Source organism: Oculina patagonica, chromosome 9 (assembly GCF_052425735.1).
Source record: "Oculina patagonica isolate OP01 chromosome 9, crgOcupat, whole genome shotgun sequence".
Lineage (NCBI taxonomy): Eukaryota > Metazoa > Cnidaria > Anthozoa > Scleractinia > Oculinidae > Oculina > Oculina patagonica.
The window spans coordinates 5,710,322-5,736,548 of record NC_135766.1 but is presented as its reverse complement, the minus strand read 5'-3'; the positions used below and the strand labels follow the sequence as shown (position 1 = coordinate 5,736,548).

The 26,227-nt window shown below is 40.4% G+C and overlaps 3 protein-coding genes across 3 annotated transcripts; 1 reads left to right on the top strand and 2 right to left on the bottom strand.

Moving 5' to 3' along the window:
• Nucleotides 1-296: 296 nt before the first annotated feature.
• On the bottom strand, nt 297-3,918 carry LOC144666835 (bifunctional coenzyme A synthase-like). Its single transcript, XM_078528238.1, has 2 exons — nt 3,151-3,918; nt 297-2,354 (listed from the first exon to the last, which is right to left on the bottom strand). The coding sequence occupies exons 1-2, from the start codon at nt 3,836-3,838 to the stop codon at nt 1,447-1,449; spliced, it is 1,596 nt and encodes a 531-aa protein (XP_078384364.1). The 5' UTR covers nt 3,839-3,918; the 3' UTR covers nt 297-1,446.
• LOC144666834 (glutamine-dependent NAD(+) synthetase-like) lies at nt 3,891-17,106 on the top strand. Its single transcript, XM_078528237.1, has 8 exons — nt 3,891-4,549; nt 6,542-6,805; nt 8,120-8,531; nt 10,701-10,818; nt 12,481-12,617; nt 13,451-13,682; nt 14,427-14,628; nt 14,977-17,106. Exons 1-8 carry the CDS (start codon nt 4,148-4,150, stop codon nt 15,751-15,753), a joined length of 2,544 nt encoding a protein of 847 aa, XP_078384363.1. The 5' UTR covers nt 3,891-4,147; the 3' UTR covers nt 15,754-17,106.
• A 5,165-nt stretch (nt 17,107-22,271) lies between these two features.
• Nucleotides 22,272-24,353, bottom strand: LOC144665643 (NPC intracellular cholesterol transporter 1-like). Its single transcript, XM_078526908.1, has 3 exons — nt 24,014-24,353; nt 23,024-23,280; nt 22,272-22,661 (listed from the first exon to the last, which is right to left on the bottom strand). The coding sequence occupies exons 1-3, from the start codon at nt 24,251-24,253 to the stop codon at nt 22,355-22,357; spliced, it is 804 nt and encodes a 267-aa protein (XP_078383034.1). The 5' UTR covers nt 24,254-24,353; the 3' UTR covers nt 22,272-22,354.
• Nucleotides 24,354-26,227: the final 1,874 nt, after the last annotated feature.

Sequence of the window (26,227 nt, the reverse complement as noted above, 5' to 3'; positions counted from 1 at the left end):
TAGCCACTCAGCATGTTCTTTTGGAAATCCTCAAATTTAATTGGTTCTTCCGAGATTGTTGTCTATTCGCTGATAGAACACGATGACGCGCGTTGATCTTGAAAGAGACATTTATTTCATTTTTGGCTTAAAATACATAAAATTGTAGGTTTTGGACTGCAATCGTTTTATAGTGTCTACCAAACCAATTAGACTAATAGCCATCGTTTTCTGCTGGTAATAGTCAACTTGGCCACGCCTCGTTAACTAAGTTCATCAGTGTTGCGTGACAACCTAAACACCACGGACATCAAATGCCATCATAAAGTATTTTATTGTTAAGTTGTGCATGATTTTAAAAAAAAGCTATTTACATTTGAGTACAACCTTTATGAATACAGCAGCCTCTCATTACACCTGATCCACATATTACTTCTCTTAATAATGCTTGTACATTATCAAAAACACAAATAATGAGAATAAAGAAAATCATCAGCTTAGTAATAGTCTTCAAGTCGATTTACCACCAAGTTCTCACAAGCTAGATTAAAAGAAACATACGGTAAACTAGTAAGGAGAAATGACATCTTTATGTTGAGACTGAAAGGGTATACATGTATAATAAAGTTAAGACATTTTATTAATGTAAATAATATAATTTTCGTGAAAGTGCTTTTGAAAACTTTTTTCCAAAGGGTTTTGCTAGTAGAAGGCTTCCGATGATTTAAAGAAAAAATTTGGAAATTATTGATGACAAAATTGCCTTTATCGATAGTCTGTAATCTTTCAACAAAAGTACAAAATGACTGTGGTTGGTTGTTAAAGTACTGTTGATCAACTAATAATTCATTACAATAAGAATTGTAATAACTATATTTATGGGCACAATTATATCACAGCATGTGTATAAAATAATTTGAGAATTGGAACGGACAAAAATAATTTACCGGTAAGACATAATTTTTGTAAGCTATGCTGCAATATTAATTATGTGTATATCACTGTAACCAGCATCTAATAGTGAGCTATATTGATAACGTATAGTCTAAAAACCCTGCTAGAAATTCTACATAGCATCCTGTGTAAGATCCTATTCAACATCCTATTATTACTGTAAGACTCTATACATGTAGTACACAGGACACTGGGCCATAGCTAGCAAGAGGCAAGACAAGGCACTTACCTCATCCAGATTTTAACCCAAAATTTAAAAAAAGTATGTTTAGTTGGAAAAATAACTCCCAGTGAGAACAAGATTGATTTTTCTGAAGAAATTATAAGTCACAAAAAATGTTGAAAATGTGTTTCAGAGCTTTTAGTTTTAAAAATTTCTGGGGCATTCCCCCAGACCCCCCCTAGCAAGTGCTTTGCTAAAAAGTCTGGCTATGGTCCTGAAAGATCCTGCGTATTCCTGCAGGATTTGTTGCTGGATCCTATAAACTCAAGTACTGTAGGTTACTAGGGAAATTATATTCTTTCTAGTAAATATCCCCATGCCCTTTCAACCTGCTGCTGGGTAAACTCTGGTTCCCATAAGGTGCAGATAGTGACATTAGCCTTCGCAACCCTTTCTTCATTGCTTATTTGCGAGTTTATTCTGTTCACTGCTTGTTCTTTAGAGATACCATCGCGTGACAGAATGCGCGTAAGAGCCTCATTCTCTGGGACGAACGTCACCCATACTTCATTGGCGTCACTGTCCCACCCGGCCTCCAAAAGAACTGCAGCATCCAAAACACAAACTTTGAACCCTTCATCACCATACCTTTGAATTTCTGCTTGGGCTTGTGCCAATATTTCTGGCCAAACTATGCGATTAAGCAATGCCAGTTTGGTTTTGTCTGCAAAAACAATGGAACCTAGAGCTCTTCTGTTTATAGTGCGTTCCTCAGTAAGAATTCCACTTCCAAAATTCTCAATAATTTCCTTGTAAGCTTTCTTCCCGGGTGTATATGCTTGGTGCCCCAACTGGTCACAGCTAATGACTGCAGCTCCTAAGCCTTTAAGTCTTTGGCAGACGGCAGATTTTCCACTGGCAATCCCTCCAGTTAGACCAATGACATATGGCTGACCATGCCCCCTCTCTTTCCTGACAACAGGCCTTAAAAGTTTTCCTAAGAGTTTCTGTCTTTCCATCGTGGAACTCATCTTTTCATCCCCTTCGTGGTGTTTTCCGTGGACAAATTCACCACCTTTATCAACAACAATATCAATCACATGCACATCCAGCGGGTTTAAACCCTTCTTTTCTCGCACATCATTCACTATAAAGCCTCCTTTCTCCGTCTCTTTACTGACAACCAGGCACTGGTATTCTGGATCTGTTCCTGCTGGGCCAACTGGGTCAATCAGTGGTATGATGTTGTGTTCAAGGCCTGTGAAGAAAACATACAGGTTAACATCGAATTTGTCAAAGCCTTCCATTAACTGAGACAACTTCCTCCATATTAGTTCTGACACTACTCTTTAAGTCTGCAAGAAACTGGTGCCGGAAGTAACTGCCCAGAGCTTATCCCACTTTCAGTAGCATTAAGCAACTAGGAGTATTCTACTCCCCCTGGATAGGATGTTAGTCCATCGCAGGGTTACCCCCAGCATTAAATTCACTGATACCCATTAATTTTATACACCTGGGTGGAGAAAGACACTGTGAGAGTAAAGTGTCTGCTCTGATTCAGAGCCCAGTATTATTTTTCCTGCCAAATGTACCCATTTACTATACCAGCGGTGGAGAGAGTGCACCCCTTTGCCAGAGTTACATGTAAGTGTCTTACTCCAAGAACCCCACAACACAATGACCCCCACGGGATCAACCCGGACCTCCCAAAACTGGGCGGGCGCTCTGATCCCTGAGCTGTCCAGCGCGGCTAACCCATTTGGAGTGCCATTCTGTCATTCCACCAAACAGGGTCACACCTTGCTGGAGATTGACTCGATCATCTCAGATTCTCTATACTTTGTCCCACCAAAAATAAAACTACCGTGTCAACTGATGAACATAACAGAAAGTGTCTTTCTTCATTTTACTAATAAGCTTAAAGTTGACCATCTTCCTTTATTTAAGCTTAAATAAACCAAATGGGTTGAAGTACAGTGTACTACGGTATAATGATGATATATGTACTTAATTATTTATAACATAAATGATTTTAACAAGAAAAGAGACAATACCTGGCTTTACATCATCTATAAACTCTTGCAAATTCTTTTTCCTGTCCTGAAAAGGCTCGATCAGTTCTTTTAAGATCTTCCTTTGCAGAAGGGGGCCCTCGCTAAGCCCAACTGTGATTCGTTGCTCGCAGAGTAAAGAAGCTGCAGCAAGAAGCAGTCGATGCCCAGAATGCATATGATCGAAGGTGCCGCCGAGAACAACCTCTTTGTATGTTTGCAGGCATGCACCGTTCACATGAGGCCTTCCAGCTCCCTCGCTGACTAGATCTTCTTCAACCGTCAAGTACCTTAACTTTTTGTCGAGATCAGAGAGCTGAAATCGCCTAGCCATCCATTTCTTGAACTCAAAGAGACCAAGTTTTGACTGATCTTGTCGGAAAACATCTCGAACAAATGCGACTTCGGGCTCCTTGAAAAGATGCCTTACTTCTTCAACACTGCTGTCCTTCGCAGTCAAAGTCTGTGGTAGTAGAACACGGACGTCAAGCTGACCGATTCTTGCAGAGTTGTTTCCATACACATCGACCAACAGATCGTACAAAGTCCGGACGTGGTGGTACACGTAATCAGGCTCGTAGATGTCAACGTACAACACTTCTTTGACTTCTTGAGATACTTGCTTCAGTAGGGCTGGTATTTTGGTCCTGATGCAAGAAGGAGACAACACTAACAACCCGTAACGAAACATTTTTGTTTGGTTATTGTTTCGCAATTTACGTATACTGTTCCTTCGCGGTTGATGTAATTTCTCCAAGGCGTTACACGTACGCGTAAGCCGAACTTTTGATGGAGAACTGGATCTAGCTCGGTAGATACGAGCACCGTACGAACTTCACACGAAGTGTTCCGAGGATGTACCATGGCAAGTCGATACGTATTCGTATCAGCTGAAAGAATATTGTACGATTTGTGAAAGCAACGTGAATTTTTATATGTTGTCAATTTTAACACTACTGACAGTAAGTTTTCAGCTTATATAAGCGCTTAGGAAATTGAAATGGGACGCAAAGTGACTCTGGCAGCTTGTAGCCTGAATCAATGGGCCTTGGATTTTGAGGGCAACCTGAAACGAATTATACAAAGCATTAACATTGCTCGAGCACATGGGGCAACATACAGACTTGGTCCCGAGTTAGAAATTCCTGGGTACGGCTGTAACGATCACTTCTTAGAGAGCGACACTTTACTGCATTCTTTTCAAGTGCTTGCATTGTTGTTGAAGTCTCCAGTGACCAAAGATATAATTTGTGATGTCGGGATGCCGATTATGCACCGGAATGTACGCTATAACTGCAGAGTTATCTTCCTTAATGGAAAGATCCTGTTAATCAGACCTAAGATGGCTCTGGCTTGTGATGCTAACTACAGAGAGGGAAGGTGGTTTACAAGATGGGCTAAGGTGTGTACTGAGATCCTAGTTTAAAGTTTATCACTTTATATTTATACAACCTCAATCTCCCTCCCCTTCCCTCTTCTTCGCCTCCCCCTCCTCCCCCCCCTCCTCTAATCGTTCAATTGGATTCGAACAAAACCGAACAGCTAATTTGCTGTGAGTTTGGTCATCAAGCCAATTGAACCAGTCAAACCAATCGAACAACATCAAGCGCAATCAAACTTTAAACCCCATTTGCATGTGCAAAAAAAAATTGGCACTGCATGGCAAATTGTTAATTGGCACCGTGCTGACAATTTTGGGCACAGCACTGCCAATTATCAATGTGTAAACATACCCAAATGTAACGTGGCGCCAGTGCTGAATTTTTTTGGGTAAATCGAGGCACCGTGCCGAAAGCAAGTGGGCCGCAAGCGTAGTTTCCATGAAAACGGCGGCCACTGCGGCATTTTCATCCCAAGAGCCCTTGTTTATTTTGGTCACGCTGATGGCAAAAAAAGTGTAAAAAAGAGAAGTTCTGTGGGATGAGAATGCCTCCGAGGAAGAAAATAAGAGAAAGCTTTCACTCTCCCACCATCACTGCAAAGAGCCATTTATTTTTCTTTCCTCTGCTTCTGATCTCGTCAGCTTCTTTCAGATGTCAATTTGTTTTGCCCTTGAACACTGTTAAATATGTTGAATTGTCGACAACTCGTTCCTTGCTGATAAAATTCGCATTTTGCACGAAAAGAGAAAAACAACAAAAAAAAATTTTTAAAATGGGAAAAAAAAAAAAAAAAAAAAAGGGGTGCCGATATAAAAAATAAAACTTCCTAACAGGAGAAAACCCTCTTGTTTTGGTCGTGTAAAAGGGTAGTGCCATGCTGAAATGGTTTGGTCACGGTGCCATAAATTTGCCGTGCCATGCCGATTTTTTAGCGCGTGTAAATGGGGCTTTAATCAGACTTAATTTTGTTGAAAATGCATCTCTTGATGCCTGAAAATAAGTAAATCACACAGTGATCAAACATTCAATTGAATATGATTGTCGACCATTCAGTAATCAAAGATTCAATTGTGTTTAATTGACCAAATTCTATTGTGAGTTTGATTCTGTTCGATTACCAAACCCAATCGAACAATAATGAGTTGTGTTGCCAAATGCTTGATTAGAAATCCCGGAATTTTCTACAGTCATATACCAGAGTTTACAAAATATATCACAGTAACAATAACTTTTAGTCCTGACTCAAGTCCTAGCTTAAGTCCTGACTTTGATTTGGCTAGCTCAAATTCTGCCTTGAGTCCTGGCTTTAATCCTGACATTGACTTATTGAAAGTCTATCTCTCTTCAAATAAGCACCAATTTAGAACAAGTCAGGGCTGTCATTTAAACAGCTGTTACATTGGGCTTATCACCCATAGCATTTCGCTCTGTACGCAAGTGTAACATAACATAAATCGACATCTTCACCCGTAACAAAAGTACTCAGTCCTAACAGGTGCTATGGGTGAGGGCCCTAAATGATAGCTCTATAAGTTTTCCAACAATTACCACATTGTTGTTCAGGAGCAGTACTTATTCAAGTAAGTATGTTAAAGCAATAAAAAATCAGATTGCAGAGTTTAAAGCTTTACATCCAAGTTTACATTCTAGGCCTCTGTTGTTTAAAGGATGGATAGCGCTATCCACTGGATAAATCACTATCCAAATATGGATAGTGTAGTTTGTTTTGTCAACACTTATCTGCTGGATAGTGATTTTTTTCCGGTGGGATAGCATTATCCACCATTTGAACAACAGGGCCCAGGATGATAAAATCAGAGTTATTATGACCTTATGCACTGGTTTTCCAAAACTGAAATCAATTTTAATTTATTTTTGAGGGGGAAGGGGGTGGACAACCAAACTGAATATTATTTAGCCACATTAAAACTATTTGTCATAGTGATGTTAATTTTTGCAATAACTATTTAAATCAGCAAGGCGATACTGACCTAGTTTCCTTGTTTCACTAGGCAAAACAGACTGAGGAGTACTTCCTTCCTCGCATGATAGCAGATATAACTGGTCAAGTGACTGTCCCATTTGGAGATGGTGTTATCTCCACACTGGACACCTGTGTTGGCACAGAAATCTGCGAGGAACTTTTTAGTGTGAATAGCCCACATTTAAGCATGGCACTTGATGGTGTAGAGATTATTACTAATGGTAGCGCGAGCCACCACCAGCTTCGAAAGTTAGACAAAAGAGTTGAGCTTGTAAAGGATGCCACGAATAAGGTACATGAAGTATTTCTCTGCTCCTGAAAATTCCTTTACAATACAATATGGTCATTACACTTAGCTATGGTTTCGATGCGTCCCGCAGATATGGTTAGCAAAATCTGCAGGAACGCACCAGCTAGTTTACAGGTAAGCCACAATGAAAATAAAAAAAAATAATAATAATAAAATAAAATAAAGGGAATAAAATTCTTCAAAGCTTTAAAGCTTTAATTATGTGTGACGCATTTCCTGATTAAAAATTTCTAGCTTAAAAATTTGTTAAAAAAAAAAGAAAAATGTGAGCTAAAAGTTATAAAATATATACAATTATTTAATTAAAAATTAAAAATGACGACTAATATCTACATGTAAGATATGATAAAGACCTAAAATGTAGTCGATAGAATAACTTATAACTGATTCCAAGAGATTGACATGGATGGTTAGTTTTGCACTTTATACAGGAACAAAGCACTTCTAGAAAGGTTAAGTCTGTGTCTGAGCCAAGTGACCCATACAGCTGGAGCTTATCCCGGTTTCTGTAGCATTACAGTGTGAACCAGAAAACCGCGAACACTTTACTCTATTTTGCATATGTTAATCCTGCAGAAAACCATCGAATGATAGCTCAAACTGCAGAGAATTAAACAAATGAACAGAAATGAAGCAGCAGGATATTCTCCATGAATAATTCGTCAACTATTTCCCCTACTTCCTTTTTCAAAGTATAATGAAAGTGTTCATGGTTTTTGTGTTCTCACTGTTAGCGGCTAGGAGTATTGCTACTCCCCTTGGATGGGATGCTAGTCCATCGCAGGGTTACAACCCTCCAAGTTAAGACCATTTTAGTCGCCGGGGCGACTAAAATTTGGGAGCTGGCGACTAAATTTGAACCAAGGTCGCCAGCCTGGCGACTAAAATTGAGAGGAAGGATTGAAAGCATCAGCTTAATTTGGGGACTACAATTTTTCACTGGCGACCAAAACTTGAGTAGTTGGTGGCCAAATGGCCACTAAGGAAAAAAATAAACTTGGAGGGTTGGGTTACCCCTTCAGCAGTAAATTCGCCGGCACCCATTTATACACCTGGGTGGAGAGAGGCACTGTGAGAGTAAAGTGTCTTGCCCAAGATCACAAGGCAGCGCCCCAGCGAGGGCTCGAACCCGGGCTGTTCATCTTAGAGTCGAGCACGTTAGTATATTAACCATTACGCCACCGCGCCTCCCTGCACTTCTAGAAAACCATGTGAAAAATACAGGATCTTGTTTCTTAAATAAATGTTATGCATTGAAGAATGGATATTAACAGAGAATTTGTTCCTGTCTACTAGGGTGGAGGCATTTACCTGTACGCTAATATGCGAGGGTGTGATGGGGAGAGAGTTTACTATGATGGATGCTCAATGATTGCTGTTAATGGCAAAATAGTTGCACAAGGCATGCAGTTTTCACTGCAAGAAGTGGAAGTTGTGACATCAACAGTTGATCTGGAAGAAGTGCGCTCTCACCGAGGTTCTTCAGCTACCTTTGGTGCAAGTGCGATGGCTGTTTCAGAGAGCTATCCACGCATCAAAGTAGACTTTGCACTGAGCCGTGATGATGATATCTCTGTGCCCTCAGCTGAACCAATAGAAGTTCATTATCATACACCTGAGGAGGAGATAAGTCTTGGTCCAGCATGTTGGTTGTGGGATTACCTTAGAAGAAGTGGTCAGGCTGGTTTTTTTCTACCACTAAGTGGAGGTGAGAATAAAATTTTTAAGTTGTCCCAGCCGTTTCAACCACCTAGTACCTGCTGCTCGTACTCTTCCTTCCCTTCTTCCAGGCAACATGATGTCAGGACACCAAAAGTGTGGAAATCCTATAAACCTGAACTCGCCTAACTGTTCTTTATTTGTTTTGTACAGTACAAGCTGGGAGAACTTGAATGTGTTTATACAGTTTTTTGCATGAGAATTTGGTAAGGGAAGGGGCATGGGTGTAAACTAGCTATCTGCAAACTATCTATCTTGAGACTAAGTACATGACTACTATAAACAACATTATTTTATTTTTTATTATTATTTGACGTTTTTGCTTGTTTACAAGCTAAAAACGTAGAATAGGAGTTATGTGGACAAAATTTGGAACCACATATTTGTAAACTCTCAAGGGACTTTTTTAATTTATCAAGGGACTGTTTTAATTTCTCAAGGGATTACTTTCCGCTGTGGGTGATCACTTGCGATCTCGTGAAAAAAAACGTGACTTGTCACATTTACAAACGTTATATAACAATTTTAAAAGTGACATGTCAGCTTTCTTATCTCAACGCACGTGTGTCTGAAAGGCGATCTATAAAAAGCGTCGCACAAACAATGGATTGCGTAACTAAAACACAAATAAATAATCACTAGCACTTACATCGTTTAAAAATTACAAACGTCAAAAATAAACCATACCAAAAAACTCGCTCTTTTCAAAGATATTATTGAAGTTAAAACAAATGCAAGAGATGGGGGCTTCTTTTAGCTTAGGAGCGGTTAAAAATTAGGCCAAATTTGGTCGCTACATGCAAGCGCAACTCTATTTCGTCATCAGCCTAGGTCGTTAGAGACGTGACCTCGCGTTGACAGGGAATGACAGCAATGTTGCATGAATCGGCTTTACAACATGCGATTGTATCTACGCAGTTCGAGTGGAATTTCAGTCAAAGACAGCAAAATTCTTTCGTATTTCATCTTCAAATATAATTCGAAAGCATTCACTGTATATATGGCTTTTGTTTAATCCTGGGTCTTGATATCCAACCCTCGCAGAGCGTAGACAAAACGCAGCTTGAGTGTTACGATTTGTTTACGCCCCAATTATATGCGCAATGTTTTCTCCGACAGTAGTCGGAAATATCCGTATTTTTTTCGTGCTTTTTCGTGGAGCAATCGTAACGATACGGCCTTGAACACATTGAACAGCGGTCTACCCGGCTATAACAATTCAAATATGGCGTCGCAAAAACAAAGCGTTGCACGCATATTTTGCTGTTTCATTTGCTAATTTCGCTGCCGTAATTGACTGCCTCGAAAGGTCCTTGCAATTTTAAAGTATAGAATTGTCAGATCTCGGTGAAATTTGCACTGTTTATTTGTGTAATGTTAAGGAATATGTGTATAAATACCCGGCGCGGACGAGCCATTTTTGATAAAATTATATGGCTGCATTTCCTCCACGAAGATAGGAAATTGTTAAACTAAACTACAAAGAAACTGTAATGATAAGTTCGAAGAACAATGCACAGGATAAACCTTCGACTCATACTTCATGCAAAAACGTCGACATCTCAAAGAGACTTTGATTTTTATAATATTATTGATTATCAACTGCAAGTTGATAAAGCTAAATAAACCACCATTAGTGAAATTGAAAAGCTGACAGTTCGAGCATTAGCCCTTTGTCAGAGCACAGTAAGAAGTACCTTCTCTCACAGTCATTTCTTGCACTTTTCTCTCCCTGCCTTTGGGCTGACTGACTAACTGTCTGTCTGACTGACTTACAATTTTGTCTTTTTCTTTCACTATGCTTCCTGCCTTCGCAGTTGCCATTTCTCTATCTTCCTTTCATCCTTCACAGCCCTTTTCTCACCTGGGTAAATTTTTACCAAGATAACATATCCTTATTATCGAGTTTCTTTAATCTCCTTTCCTGTCCCCAGGTGAAGGTTTTGTGTTGATATTGTAAGGTGACTTTGGATAGAGTTTGATTACAGAGTTACATGTAAAAACAGGCAATAGCATCAAGTAGAAAATCCAATTTTATATAAAAAAATCCTGAATCAGTAAAACTGTAGGCTGTGAACAGGCTGTCTTCATGGATGGATTCATTCAGTTCATTTTAATTTTATCAGATGAAGACATGTTGTTGTTATTGAATTTACAGGCATTGACAGTTCATCAACAGCTTGTATTGTAAGCTCCATGTGCCACCAGGTGTGCCAAGCTGTGAGGAATGGAGATCAACAGGTGTTAGAAGATGTTCGCAGGATTATCAATGATAAGTGAGTTAGTAAATAACAGCAGACATGCTATAAGAAGACACTTTAGAGACTATATTTTCCTAAGTTAAAATTTGCTTTGAAAATTCTTTATGGTTTGGGAAGTACAGTTGCCTAAATAGCCTTAATAGTTAGTGTGCTGGACTCCAGGTTCCAGCCCTGGCTGGGGTCATTATGTTGTGTTCTTGGGCTTAAGACTTAAAGGGACTGTGTGCAGCTGAGTTAAAGGAGAAGTTCACTCCAGAATGGCCATTTATTTTCTTTACGCCAGTAAAAAGTTTATACAAAGATATGTTATTCACCAAAATTTTAGCCCCCAACGTGCGCTATAACCCTACGAAATCTTATCCAAAACTCGACAACTGGACACCGCCATCTTGGAGCTGGTAATGTATGCGTGACGTCAATGAGCTCAGCCTGAAGTTTGGCGGGATAATTTAAATACTCGAAACTCCTTGTTTCTTCGAAGTGGCTTTGGTTTGACAAAATGCATGTTTGTGCAGCTCCATTTTGCTCAAACAGAGCTCCAAGAAATACAAAAAACAAGGAGTTTCGACCATTAAAATTTCCCCGTCAAACTTCAGGCTGAGCTCTTTGACGTCACACAGACATTACCAGCTCCAAGATGGCGGCGTTCAGTTGTCGAGTTTTGGATAAGGTTTCGTAGGGTTATAGCTAAAGTTGGAGGCTGAAATTTTGGTGAATAACATATCTTTGTGTAAACTTTTTATTGGCGCAAAGAAAATTAATGGCCATTCTGGAGTGAACTTCTCCTTTAAGTATATTTTTTTAGGTTTCGCCAAATACTTGCTATGAAACTTAATGTTTGCAAAGAAATTACTTCTATGGATCCAAATGACAAAACCAAAGCTTTATTGCAACCAAACGGGTGTCTCCTGGGCATTATTATTTAAAGTTACAAGCAAATGAGAATAACTTGAAAACTGTTCAGCCCAAAAATTTTTCAAAAACCCATAATTGCAATCTGTTTCAATCTGCATCACTTTTGGCCATCCATACCTTCTTTTGTATTTTGCTGTGTTTTTGAAATGTTCCTTCACTAGTTTGAGTTAATTTTTTATTTCACTCAATTTGATGGTCATTTCCAATGCTAAATTTGACTACATTCAGGGCCGTACCTAGTGAGGGGCAGCGGGGGCAGTTGCCCCTGCCAGGAAAGCCAAATTTCTATTATAATGTTTGATTTTGCTGGGCTATTTCTGATAGCTATATTGGAGTTTGCCCTCGCAGACTTAAAATCCTAGGTACTGCCCTGACATTCCGTGACTCAGTCCGTTCAACTCTCATGGTATCTCTCCCCACCAAGGTGTATAGATGGGTACTGACACACTTACCTGGGTCAGAGGAGAGGGGAGGGGGGGGGTGGTGGTGGGAGGGCAGGGCTGTGTTCTAGCAGAGCCCAGGTGCCACAGGCGACTTAATTTTGCCTTTGGTGACTTGTATAACTTTGTATCATGAAAACTTGGTACCCAACATTTCCTATATACTGTAAGAGCCTCTAGGCACCCTACTCAGACATTCAGACCTAACTTGCTATTGTTTGTTAGTCCACAGTTATTGTTAAACTTCGTCTAGCCACGGCTTAAGTTAAAAATTGTTCTTCTTCTTCTTCTTCTTCTTCTTCTTCTTCTTCTTCCTCTTCAGCAATTACATACCTACAGATCCCAAAGAGTTAGCAGGCCGCATTTTTGTCACATGCTACATGGGGACTGAGAACTCTTCTGAAGAAACAAGAAAAAGAGCAAGTAACTTAGCAGAGGAGATAGGCAGTCACCACATGGGTAAGCATTGCATTTTCCTTTGCTACCATCAAGCAATGAGCCTTGAGGTTGCCTAACACTTAGCCATACCACAACAACGCTTGCAGTGCTTGTATTGTTCCATTTCCTGATAATCAAAGAATCTTCGGGTCTTTTCAATGTGGATTTCCTCAAAACAGCTCCTGTTTACTATGTTATTGATCCGCTGGATAGTTATTTATCAGGTTTATGGGGCCAGATAAATCCCTTCTGTATATCCAGTGGAAGTACGCAAGTGTTTTAAAACAGTATCAACTGGATAGGTGCACGGTAGCAAAATACTTCACTCTCATAGCGCTTTTTTTTCACCTGAGTGTATAAATGGGTATGGTGAGGGGTAACCTTGTGATGGACTAGCATCTAATCCAGGGAGGAGTAGAAATACTAGTAATAAAAATAATAGTTGCTTCTTGCTTCAAGATCAAAGTGAGCTGTGGCCAGATGGGCCACTAGGCTCACATACAGACTTTTACCACAGACTTGAAAGTTAGAACCACCTTGTTCAGTGTATTAAACAGTACCACATGAAATTACTGCTCATTAGCTTTTATTTGAATCGTCGTGCTCAAGGCTTTTCTAGGGTTGCGCCTCGCATGGGTAATTATTTTTCCTGTTTGCGCAATTCCTTTTTGGTCCTTTTCTTTTCTGTTATTGTAAAATTTTTGAGACCAATAAAGTTGTTAGACCGATTCTTTATTTACAAACTAAAGAGTTAGGACCCCAAGTCATTTAAAAATTGCTGACGCCAGATTTGGCTCTGGAAGAAAAAGTGTTAAACATGAATTTACTTTCATTATTGTGACCAATTCTTTCAGGAATCACAATTGATGCTGCTGTTAGTGCTGTGCTCGGGATTTTTACGGCGGTTACGGGTAAAATCCCGAAGTTCAAGTTATACGGCGGGACTCATCGCGAAAATCTGGCCATGCAAAACGTACAGGCACGTCTGCGCATGGTCTTAGCGTACTTATTCGCTCAGCTGATCATGTGGGCACGCGGGCTTCCAGGAGGACTCCTAGTCTTGGGATCAGCAAATGTGGATGAAAGGTATTCTGCTTGTTTCTCTGTTGTCTAAGTTTTATATGTTCCATTCTTGGCTATGTGCAGAACTCTTCTTCCAAGAGATCGTAATTAGAGATTCACAGTGGCCAGGGCCATAACTAGCAAGAGGCAAGACAAGGCGCTTGCATCGTCTTAAATTTTTACCCAAAATTAAAAACAAAATATGTTTTGTTGGAAAACAATCCCCAATTAAACAAGATTAATATTTCTCAAGAAATATTTCATGAAAAATGTCTCGGAAAGAGATTCAGAGCTTCTAGATTTCAAAATATCGTGGAGGGCATGCCCCCAGAACCTACTAGAAAGATCTGGCCTCGTCTATGGCAAAGGTCAGGTTACGGCCCTGACAGTGGCTAGACATTGCTGGTCCTAGCAGTATCAGGACGTGTGTCACATACAGTTGTATGAACCAATGGTGAGCCTTGCACACCGCAAGTCTCTCCGTAGCTACGTGGACAGTGCACCCGTCTGGTGTTTGGGAGGCCATGTTTGATTCCCATCGCAGAGTCAGAGTGTTTTTTTTTTTCCACTCGTGACATGATTATCATTGCATCTTTTTCAGACCAAATGTAATTCGTCTGTCCAAGTCGAGGCTCTAAAGCTAGTATTGTGGTGGAAATTAATAACTCACCCGCAAGACAGGACACATCGCTTTAACCACCCCTCCCCCACAAAGGCCGACCTGCATGTCACATGACACATGACTTATCCTACTTGTGCACTTTTCAGTTTGTGTGGGTATCTGACCAAGTACGACTGCTCCAGTGCAGACATCAACCCGATCGGTGGAATAAGCAAGAAGGATTTAAAGTCGTTCATATTCTACTGTGTGGAGAAGTTTAATTTCAGTTCGCTGATAAGAATCCTTGGTGCTCCGCCCACCGCTGAGTTAGAGCCGCTTGCTGATGGACAAATACAACAGACAGACGAGGTAGGTATTCTCAAATCGCGTTGCTTTAGTATTCTATTTTTCTATTTGCTTTAATCGTTTCAGTCGAATTGCAGAGGTGGCCGAGCCCGCGTGTTTTGTCGATCAGGGTTGTTGCTAAGTAACATTAGGTATCTTCATGACGTCAGGCTGACGTGAAAACCTTGGGGGCGCTCACACAACAATTTTTCCTCGACTATGACTAATAAGCTGCCTATGAACTGAATTCTGCAGCGTCTACCTCTTTGGAATACGAGTCAATGACAGTTAAAAACTTTCCCTTTTAACCTATAAAGTTGTAACTGCTAGTTTGTGCAAAGGAGGAGTTGACTGTCTATATTTTCTTTGTAGGAGGACATGGGCATGACTTATGACGAGCTATCCATGTTCGGTCGTCTTAGGAAGATATCCCGTTGCGGACCTTACAGCATGTTCTGCAAACTCATCCACACTTGGCGGGGCAGCTACACACCTTTGAATGTCGCAGAGAAAGTCAAACGCTTCTTCCGTGCGTACTCAATCAACCGACACAAAATGACAACCTTGACTCCCGCCTACCATGCCGAAAATTATTCTCCGGACGACAATCGATTTGATCTCCGACCATTCTTGTACAATACTCAGTGGTCGTGGCAAATGCGATTGATTGACGAAGAAATCCGACGGCTTCAAGCGGCCGAGACGTCACAGTTACGTCAGCAGCAACCTCACCTTCATGTTAACAGTAACACCTTATATGGAAGTTCACATGATCAGCACATGAGCAGCAACGAGAGTTTGACGTCATCGTCCATGCCGGTTAAGAGCGAAAGGAGTGGAAACCAGTTTTGTGTCGAGGAACAACAAGCAAGGCGAGAAAGACTGGAGCGCACTTTGGAGACATTAACAAATTACAACCGGGGAAATTCAAGAGCACAAACTAGGGGCACGCCACCATGTCCTGCGCTGATCCGCATCAAATCTGAGCCTGTTGATGAGGAGGAAGCCTGTAATTCGCACGTGACTGTTGAAGAAGCGAGCAGCAGGCCGCGGAAAAGAAGCGAGGCCAGTATGTCGGCAAACCTGGAGATGGCATCTGAAGGAGAGTTTGTAAGCGGGGAAAAATACATGCGAATAAGGTCACGTTAACAAAAGATGACTCGATGGCCGCATTGCTAAAAACCATTCCCTGGGTCTTTTTCAGCCATACAAGATTGAAAGACACTGGGCGAAAGGTGGCTGCGTTGCCCTGGTGCGAGTGATAAGCGTACCAGTGTTTGACCCGTTAGTAAATTCCACTAACGGGTTGGTTGGTGTAGTGGATTCTAACTAAAGAGATAGGAGTGCGGTGTTATGAGTGATATCAACGGCAATGTTCAGGCCCTTGCACCAGTGGAAATGTGCCTCCGCCCGTTGACTGAGCCCGCGGTTCTTCAGAGGAGTTGCTAGGGCAACATGACGTGCCCTGATGACGCCATCAAGATGTGGCATCTTTCGGAGAACTGACGAGTGTTCTCTGCCACACTTGAACTGATTGGTTTATAATGTTTGGAAATTTTTCCTGTGTTTTAACAAGGATTTGCCAAAACCAGTGCTTCTTTTCTACGGAGAATTTAAGGATATATTTGAAAGCTTGAAAAGCACACTGGTTAGTGATTGGTGTCGTCGACGTGAGCATTTTATATTTATCAATTAATTCAATTAAATGTCATTTATTTAAACTTAACTATTTGTACGCGTAGTGAGTAATCGCTTTAATTTACAAAACAGTAGTTATATAACACGAACTCTGATTGGACGAGTAAAGATGTTTTGTATGAGGTCAAAAACAGGTGTGACGTCACGGTCATTTTTTTGCGTCAATTTATAAAATACTTAGGAAACTACTGCTTCATAGCCAGGTTGAACTAAGCCTCTGTCACAGACGGTCAAAACCGCCGGTATAGTACGACTTAATCACGTTCCCAGTTCGCGAGATCTGGCAACGAGATTACGTTCGACTGTATCGAGGACTAGGTTCAACTACTCGAATGAATTTATCCATGGCAAATCTTTGTGTGGCTTGCATTTTTAGTACAGAATGTGCACGTTTGTGGTGGTTTGCAGTGGGCTGTCGTGCCCTAACCGCTAACCCACTAACCGCTAACACCAATCCAACAGTTCTGTGTAGGATTTTACTTTTATCCTTACAGCTAGGAGGTAAAACTAAATACCTTTTTTTTAACGAGATGAATGTCAAAATTCCGAACTGGGAGTCAGTGAATTCTGACACCACAAAGGACAGTATAATAATAGAAATGCTGGTGTAAAAATAATCCTTACCTTACAAAGAAAAAGTATTTTAATCTTGATTCCTTTCTTATACTTTTGATATATTTATTGAGAAAAATTGGTGACTACAATGAATTGGTGTATAAATGGTTATGCCCTGAGTAATGTTTACCAAGGTGTGTGAAATTGAGAGCATGGTAATTAATAAAGGAATATACACTTTTTTCCAAAGCTTTGTTGTCTTTGTCGTTAATAAAAAGTAAGCTAAAAATAATTCGTATGGAAGAGTTAATTCCTGTGATGAGTTGGCCAATCTGGTTCCCAGTCCCTTGGCTACCACTAGTAAGCGATAGGAAGCTTAAGGTGGCTCGTACCAGTTTTCAGGTTTTTGACTGTGCGACGTTTGGAAGAAAATGGCCAAAAAAATAATTAAAGATCGTAACAAAATTTTTGTATAATTAAATTACCTATTGTGTTGTTGATCCAAAATACCAATAATTACGTCATTAGTGGTTACCATGGCAACGGTAGGCAGTGATTTTTTTGGACCCTTTTTCAGATTCCAGTGCTTATATCTTGAAAACTAACTCGATGACCCCCATTTTTACGACTGAATTTTCAATGAAGGAGTATTGTGGGTAGCCCGACTTCACTCACATGGTTGGTCGGTTGGTTGGTTGGTCCATCAGCTGTAAACATTCCTCGCATAACATAATTTCCTATTGCAAAGATAACGCCTGAATTTTCAACTACGATAAACAAGTTTATCTACCACATTAAGACAGGGACGGCGGAGCCGGGGGGGGGGGGGCTGGGGGGGCTTTAGCCCCCCCACTTTTAAAGAAAAAATAAAGAGTTAATAAGAGAAGAGTCTCTTAAGTCTCCCCACTTCAAGTCACTAGTCAGCCCCCCCCAGTTGGAAAAATGCTCCGCCGTCCATGTAAGAGCCGCAAAAAGCAATGCACTGATCGATCTCTTTCGTACAGCGTTATTAAGAGCCGCAAAAGCGATGCAACATGCGATATTCCCATGCGTTACAGCTGCTTGTAACACAGGCAAACGCTCGATAAATGAAACTGACACTCGCGCATCTTCTATACAGAGAAGATTCCTCGCATAACATAATTTCCTATTGTAAAGATAACGCCTGAATTTTCAACTGCGATAAACAAGTTTATCTACCACATTAAGAGCCGCAAAAAACGATGCACTGATTGATCTCTTTCGTACAGCGTTATTACTTTACGGGTTTATACATGTAAATGCTTTTATTCTCCAATGTATCACTGTTTTAAGCTAGCGTCGCACATCTATGACCATTCGAAAATTAAATCGGGTTCAACATATTCTATTATTTCCAGCTTGGGGTAAAAAAACAAAAAAAACAACTGGCAACCTGGTTTCGAACTCATAACCTCTCACTTCGTAGAGCGTCATCTACCGCGTTGTGCTAATCTGAGATCTTTAAGACGTCTGTGTCAAAATATTTATATAAACGCAATAGACAACGTGGGGTCCATTGAGCCGCTGATTATCTGCCGCGACCACCGTAGGCTCACACAAATTGTCACAGCGACCGAATATCGATGTGTACTTGCGGCAAGCTATAGCTAGCTAGTGAGAGTGGTGATTTACTGGCCAAATATCTTGTTAATTTACTGCTGTGGAAGTGGCTTAATTTAGGTTTAACAAGGAAGAAAAAAGAAAAGAAACAAAATGCGGCTGAAAATTATGTGTGGAAGGTATTTATGTGTGGACATTTAGAGCCGCAAAAGCAATGCAACATGCGATATTTGCATGCGTTACAGCTGCTTGTAACGCATGCATGAAACTGACACTCGCGCATTCATACTCTACATAGAAGATTCCTCGCATAACATAATTTCCTATTGCAAAGATAAGGCCGGAATTTTCAAATATGATAAGCAAGTTTATCTTCCACATTAAGAGCCGCAAAAGCGATGCACCCATCGATCTCTTTCGTATACTTACCTGAATCAGTCTATATGTTCTGATATATTTATTTTTTTACAGCGTTATTACTTTACGGTTTACATGTAAATGCTTTTTTTCTCCAATGTATACAGGAGCGATAGAATAAACAAACCATTTTAGTGCTGCGGGGTAAAAACAAAAAAACAAAAAAGGGAAAAAGGAACAGACACTTCTGGGTTTTGATCTCACGACCTCTCACACTCCATCCTGAAACCTACACGACTGAGCTAATCCGACAATCACAGTCACGTAAAATGAAAAGATCTTATATCAATGTAACAGACATTGTGGGGTCAACTGCCGATTGTCGGCAATTGTCACGCATGTTTGCTCGTTTTTTTTTTTTTTTTTTTGCTTTTTAAATGCATCAAAGAAATGTTTGAACATCTGCCGCTCATATATATTCAGGATATGAAAACCAAACGTAAAACTTGGTGAAAAAAATTCAGTCGTGGCTCGAAGAGGCTTTGATTTTTCTCGTGATAACTTTAAGCATATGAAAAAGAAACTGTATAATTATTTTTAAAAAATTCTACGAAGCGGATTTTTTGCAAATGCAAAAAAGAGCAATTTGTAAGTAATTAAAAATTCCTTTCGTAGAATTTTTTTAGATTTTTTCTGGCGTTTCCTTTACATAAAAGGAAAATATTAGGGCAATAAAAAATAGGGGTCATCGGGTTAGTTTTCTTGCTAAAGCCTTCGCGAACTCAATAATTCCCACGCGCGTTTCCGCGCACTTTAAAATTTCGATTTTAAAAGTTTGGTATTTACTCATGCTCAGTTCTGACTACCGCTGATCTTTGCGGGCACATACGCGCGCAACACGCGTGGACTTCCCCTCGCTTTGTCTGCGAAACTTTTCGGCTCAGGATTTTATGTGATTTAGCTAGTTTCAGTTAGCGCCAGTTGTGCCTCTTAGGTCTTACTGTTTAGTATTTCTTTGTCTGAATAAACATGTGTTTAAAAGCGAACTCAAATAAGCTGAAACGAAAAAAGTGGAATTGAGTCACGATCTCTGACAAGATCGATCGTAGCACATGCGAATTTGCTTTTTTAACTCGAGCAGCGAGATCCGAAAACATTTTGACTGTCGAACATTAAGTTGACTTAAAATGTTCTTGTTGAAAAAACTTCAGTTGAACGCGGAATTTCTTTCTTAAAATGAAGAAAAGCAACCTCGCACTCGTCCGCCATGTTTGTTTTCTTTTTCAAATCTCGCGCGTGACTCGTGGGCATGAAGCGTGACGCGCGCGCTAGTCACCAGACTTCCCACGCAAGAAAAACCGGTACGAGCCACCTTAAATCAGGACGGACGACTGGATGGACCTGTTCTTGAGCGCGGGAAGTGAAAAGTCACGTGCGTCTTCGTCCCAGACGGCATCTTGTTTCCAATGATGAATTGCCCTTGGTTTCGTCAAAGAAGTTGCGAAGAAAATAGTTCATTATTCGACATGGTTGCTCGACAGTGCTTTCTTGTTTTCTTGGTATCTCATTCGATATTTCAAAAATGTAAAAATTTAGTGATATCGTGTAAACCAGTTTTTAATGTACCTATAGATAAGATGGAAATTAATGAACAAAATCACTTTAAATTGAACGAACATTCGCATAGCCAGAAAGAACAAAGTTACCGACTATCTTTATTTTTTTTTTTCCTTTGGGGTGGAGGGAGGGGGTACTTAAATTTAAAGAGTATTAAATTTGACCGAGACGAATTTTAGCGAGTACTAAACTTAGCGATTTTCGCCCAACTCGCTAAAATCGCTAAAATTAGTAGCCGCTAAAACAATAGTAACCTTAAGGTAACTGAACGCTTTCTAGCCCAGCGACAACCTTCAAACTTGGCAAATTAAATAAAAACTCAGTTTTGCCAAGCATCTTAAGGTGGCTCGATCGGATTTTTGAGTGACAATACATTTCAACTTTGAGCAACTTGTATGTCACCGTAAACAATCCAACTGAAAATCGATCAATACAGCTGTACTAAAGAAAGATGAAAGTTTCGAATGAGATAAGTTTCGTCGAAATCGGAGTAACCATAGCAACATAATGACGTCACCACCCATTCAGTACACGAGACCGATTTTCTTCTAATAGGGGGATAATTTTGAAAAAAGGCTTCTAGATCTTGGACTTGACATAGTTTTCTCAAGGTCTGCGAAGTTTGAAGAATTTCTATGAGAGCGTTTTCGAGAAAATTTTGGATGAAGTTTTCAGGTGCTAAAATACAACAAAAACAAAGCAGTCTTAAAACATTATTGAGAAAACGTTCACAAGGCCCGATCAAGTAACATTTTGGCCTTAAGTGAATCTTGTACTATCTAATTACCTTGGGAGAAAATCTCAGAGAAATCGTTTCATTTGATTTCTTGAAACATCGGCTTGAATATCAATTGGTATGAAGTGTTATTGCGCTCTTTTATCGAAAAAGGGCCTTTGCTTACTAAAATGATCGCAAAATAAAAAGCGCTCAAAACATAGTTTTCTCGCTTGAGAAAACTATGTCAAGTCCAAGATCTAGAAGCCTTTTTTCAAAATTATCCCTCTATTATACAAGAAAATCTGTCTCGTGTAAAATAGGTGGTGACGTCAGTTATGTTGCTATAGTTACTCCGATTTCAACGAAACTTATCTCATTCGAAACTTTCATCTTTCTTTAGTACAGCTGTACTGATCGATTTTCAGTGCGATTGTTTACGGTGACATACAAGTTGCTCAAAGTTGAAAGGTATCGTCACTCAAAAATCCGATCGAGCCACCTTAACTTTACAATTCAAAAGTTTTTGTAGAAGATATTTGCCGTCGAATTCCCATACAAACACTAATTTATACCCACTTTGCCTACTCGTCAAGATTGCGTCGAAATACCTCGAGTTTGTTTGAATTCCTCTGGGAACGAATTGAAGGGGGGGGGGGGGGGGAGGGCAATACAGTCGAACCTTCCTGCGCGACCACCTCTAATAAACGGAAATTTTTCTTTTAGGCTGATAGTCTCAGCAAGCACTGCGCATGATCCAGGTTTAAAGTTCAGCGATTTTTGAAAGACTTTGTTAGTTTCAATCGACTTAAAAGTCGATTGAAACTATGCCAGAAAATGCGAGAAGCAGGGAAGAATTGAGGTGATTTCCGAATGTCAAAGAATTAACTGATTTTGAACTTTTCAGTCGATAGGAATGTAGGTGATCATGTTTTACTGCATGTACGTACTAGCGTAGCACAAAAAGCACGGCGGAAAATCGGTGAGTAACGGTGTAGTAACAATGCGTAATAAGTAAATTTATTGGCTAATCACAGTTCTGAATTACATGGGGTTAATTAAAACGTTCTAGACTCGCTTTTTAAAGTCATAGTTAAAATTATTACTTTTTTATGGGGAAAGCTAAAATCACCTTGGGCAAGGGATTATATCGCAAGCAAATTTACTCCCTATAAAAATCGACAGTAATCAGTTTGAATGATCACACTCAGTGTGATCACGGTATGTTTACATTTCGATACCGTAAAGCCGCTCAATGCTTCCTGGAGTGAAGTATTTGATGGTGAGGTTAGCATGTGAGCTGTCGTTGGTGTATGCCTCCATGTATTTTATGAAGACCTTTTCCCAAGCCATTACTTCGGCCAGCTTGCTTTCGTCTTGATAGTTGTTCACTACATAGGTAATGATCATGGTTGAAGCGTTCTTGTAGGCAGTGCCTGTGAAACCAGCTAACGTAATATTCGGGTCAACAGGCCCTCCAAATGCACCGAGGCATGGCTCCTGAAGTCTCTCGTCAAATGGAGACGCTGGGTACCTATAACAAACCAAAACCCCACAAATGAGGGAATTTCTTACGGATAACACATACACAGCCGCTTTCACGTCACGCATTCCAGAGGAATGCGCGACAAGCCAAAAGAATGCAACAAGAGCTAAGCGAGTAATTTTACCATCAACCGGCAACACTCCTATTGTTTTTTTTTGAGAGTCAAGGGCCCAACGGGATGGTACGTAATTCAATCAATAAAATTTGGGAAGAGGAATGAGAGGCCCTGGGAATAAGGTCGTCAGTCAGTCAGTCAGTCAGTCGTCAGTCAGTCAGTCAGTCAGTCAGTCAGTCAGATGGTCTATTACCTAACTATTATTCTTTTTCTACACTGCGAACACAAAACTTACTCGGTGCAGAATAACAGATGATCGTGAAAATCAGCCGCACGGAAGTCTATTACGTCTGGATCGGAGCAGTTGAAGCCCATACTGGTGAGACATTTGTTCAGTCTGGTTTTGTTGTTTTGGAAATACTGGAAGATGCTTTGAATGGCGCACTTTTTGGTTTGTGGTGCCAGGGGTTGAAAGCAGATGTCCTCTAGTGTGATGTTGGAACCCTCAAAAGGGACCTTCATGTTGGTGATGTCATTCTGGAGATCCAACGCCTACGGGGAGAAAAGCAAAGAAATGCTCAAATTTCGTAAGCATTATTTAGCCAAATGCAGTGAAGTGGCCTTAATACTGTCCGAGAATTGTCTTGACAAATAAATAATAATGAAGTCATCACCTCAATCTTTTGAGTCCCCCTCCCCCCCCCCCCCCCCAAAAAAAAAAAAAAGAAAAGAAACAATGTTGAAACATTGTCGCACTGTTGGATGGAAAGCAATCAACATTGCATTGCATTGGCGGGAAGGAGGAGGTTAAGTCAATACCCATTTTTTCGTCGAAACGGTGAAGTGTCCAAAGACTTTTGTCTAGGATTGTAGTTCGGGATAGTCCGTTAAAAGTCGTGGCTTTCCAAATCACCAAGGGAAAAGCCCTGGGAACGAGGTTGTAGGAATATGGAAATCGTCACCTTTTCGTGACCTAAAGTGTTAAAACTTGGGAAGTATGCTAAGCTTGAACTGACTGCTGCTCTTAAAATTTTCGGACAATGAAGATCAAGCTGCTTCTGGTATCACGCGATGCTGTAATCATGTCAAAGCAGGGATCATGCATGCATGTGTGACGTGGATGACATGACCTGATTACGTCATTGTGAGAATGCACACTACTGAGCGTCGTAAGAAATAACATATCAGCAAGATTTCGTTACATGTAATGGGACCTCGAGATCTGACGCTCTACGAACGTTCTGAGTTTAATACATAGGGTAGAAATGAAACTGGGGATACTTGCCTGATTTAACAACTCCAGATGAAAAATGGGTCCAAAGGGAATCCACTTGTCATCTGGGAAGCGGTGATACCCAGTGTTTTTGGGATGGGTTGATGTGATAATTAACTGCTCTTTACGAAACTTGGAGTCATAAAGTTTCGTGCCGTGTGGAGCAGACCACAGCCTTGCCGTATCTGTTGTTACGAAGAGGAAAAACACTCCGCAAATCAGGATTTCCGCGACTAAAGCAAACCTACCCATGGTTTGGATTGCGTCTGCAGAGAGAAGCTGCAAACAATTGAATTGCGTAGCGTACAAGTCGACTCGTTTAGCCACGCAAAAAGAACTTATAGAAAGCAAAGTAATGTAAGCCAGTTAAAGCTTGATACATGAGCGATCGATCACGTGGAATTGGCCATCCTGATTGGCTGATATGTACAGTGCGTCTCTTAATGACGAAATTACTAGACAGGGTCGTGACCGTACCGAATGAAAGCGGAAAAAATAACAATTGACGTTAGATGAAACGAGGGATTTTAAATTAGCTTAAATTTAACGCTTAACGCCGCCGGTAGTAGAGTTTTAATTTTCTTTTGTTATACCAGGAGCCCATTATCTTGAGTATCTTTGACTCCCATTTTGGCGGCATTCTTTTTTATGGACTTTGCTGCATCAACAGTGTTAATTATTGCTGATGCAGCACTGATTATGAATGTTGCCGCCTCAGCAGTAATTTGGGTCACTGTTGCGTCAGCAGTGTTCTTTATGTGTAAAACATCAGTTCAGAATTAATAAAGTAGTTGACGGTATTCATTCGGCTCAAAGGGCAGTCATCTTCACTTCATATATAGTTCGTTTGTCAGGTATGAGTACAAAAACAGGTGTGACGTCACGTTCATTTCTTGCATCAATTTTATAAAATAAGTAGAAAACTACTGCTTTATGTTTTTATAGCCAGGTACAACTAAACCTCCCTCACAGACAGTCTAAACCACCGGTATAGTCCGACTTTATCGAGGATTTTGTGACATGTCCGGCTACGACGCAGGCTAGGTTCAACTACTCAAGTGAATGTAGCCATGACACCAATCTTTTTGTGGCTTGCATTTTTAGTTCAGAATGCACGTCTGTAGTGGTTCAGTTGTAAGTGGGCTGTCGGTCCCTAACCGCTAACACTAATCCAACAGTTCTGTGTAGGATTTTACTTTTACTTTTTTTCTTACAGCTAGGAGGTAATATTTGGTATCTTTTTCAACGAGATAAAATGTCAAAATTTGGAACTGGGGGTCAGGTAATTCTGTCACCACGAAGGACAGTATAATATAGAAATGCTGGTGTAAAAAGTACGTTTGTCTTGATTCCTTTCGTATACTTTTGATATACTGATTTATTAAGAAATATTGGTGACCACTTACTACACAATTTGAGTAAAAAACAATGACATATGTCATTTCTTGTTTAGGCCCTGTGTGAAAAATCCAAGTCTTGTAATCAATATCACGATATGAACTGGTGTATAAATGGTAATGCCCTGAGTAATATTTACCACGGTGTGTGAAATTGAGAGCATATTTAATAATGAAATATACACTTCTTTCCCAAGGCTTTGTTGTCCTTGTCGTTCATAAAAAGTAAACTAAAACTAATTCGTATAGAAGAGTTAATTCTTGTGATGAGATAGGCCAATCTGGTTCCCAGTCCCTTGGCTACCACTAGTAAGCGATAGGAAGCTAAAATCAGGACGGACAACTGGATGGACCTGTTCTTGAGCGCGGGAAGTGAAAAGTCACGCGCGTCTTCGTCCCAGTCGGCATCTTGTTTCTAATCATGAATTGCCCGAGCCCGTGGTTTCGTCAAAGAAGTTGCGAAGAAAATAGTTCATTATTCGCACTGTTGCTCGACAATGCCTTTAATCACCAGAGCTTCTTGTTTTTTTGACATTTCTTTCGCCAATATTACCTCAAGTTTGTTTGAATTCTTCTGGGAATAAATTGAAGGGGGAGAGGGGAGGGGGAAGGGAAGCGCAATACAGTCGAACCTTCTTGCGCGACCACCTCTAATAAGCGGAAATTTTTCTTTAAGGCTGATAGTCTGAGCAAGCACTTTACATGATCCAGTCTCTCTGTTTCGAGTCGGTGTCACTCAGTGAGCGAGAAGAGTCGGCGAGGGGCTGCGAAGAGAACCCTCGCCCAGACCCCCTCGCTGGCTCGCGCGGTGCCCCCGAAGAAACAAAGC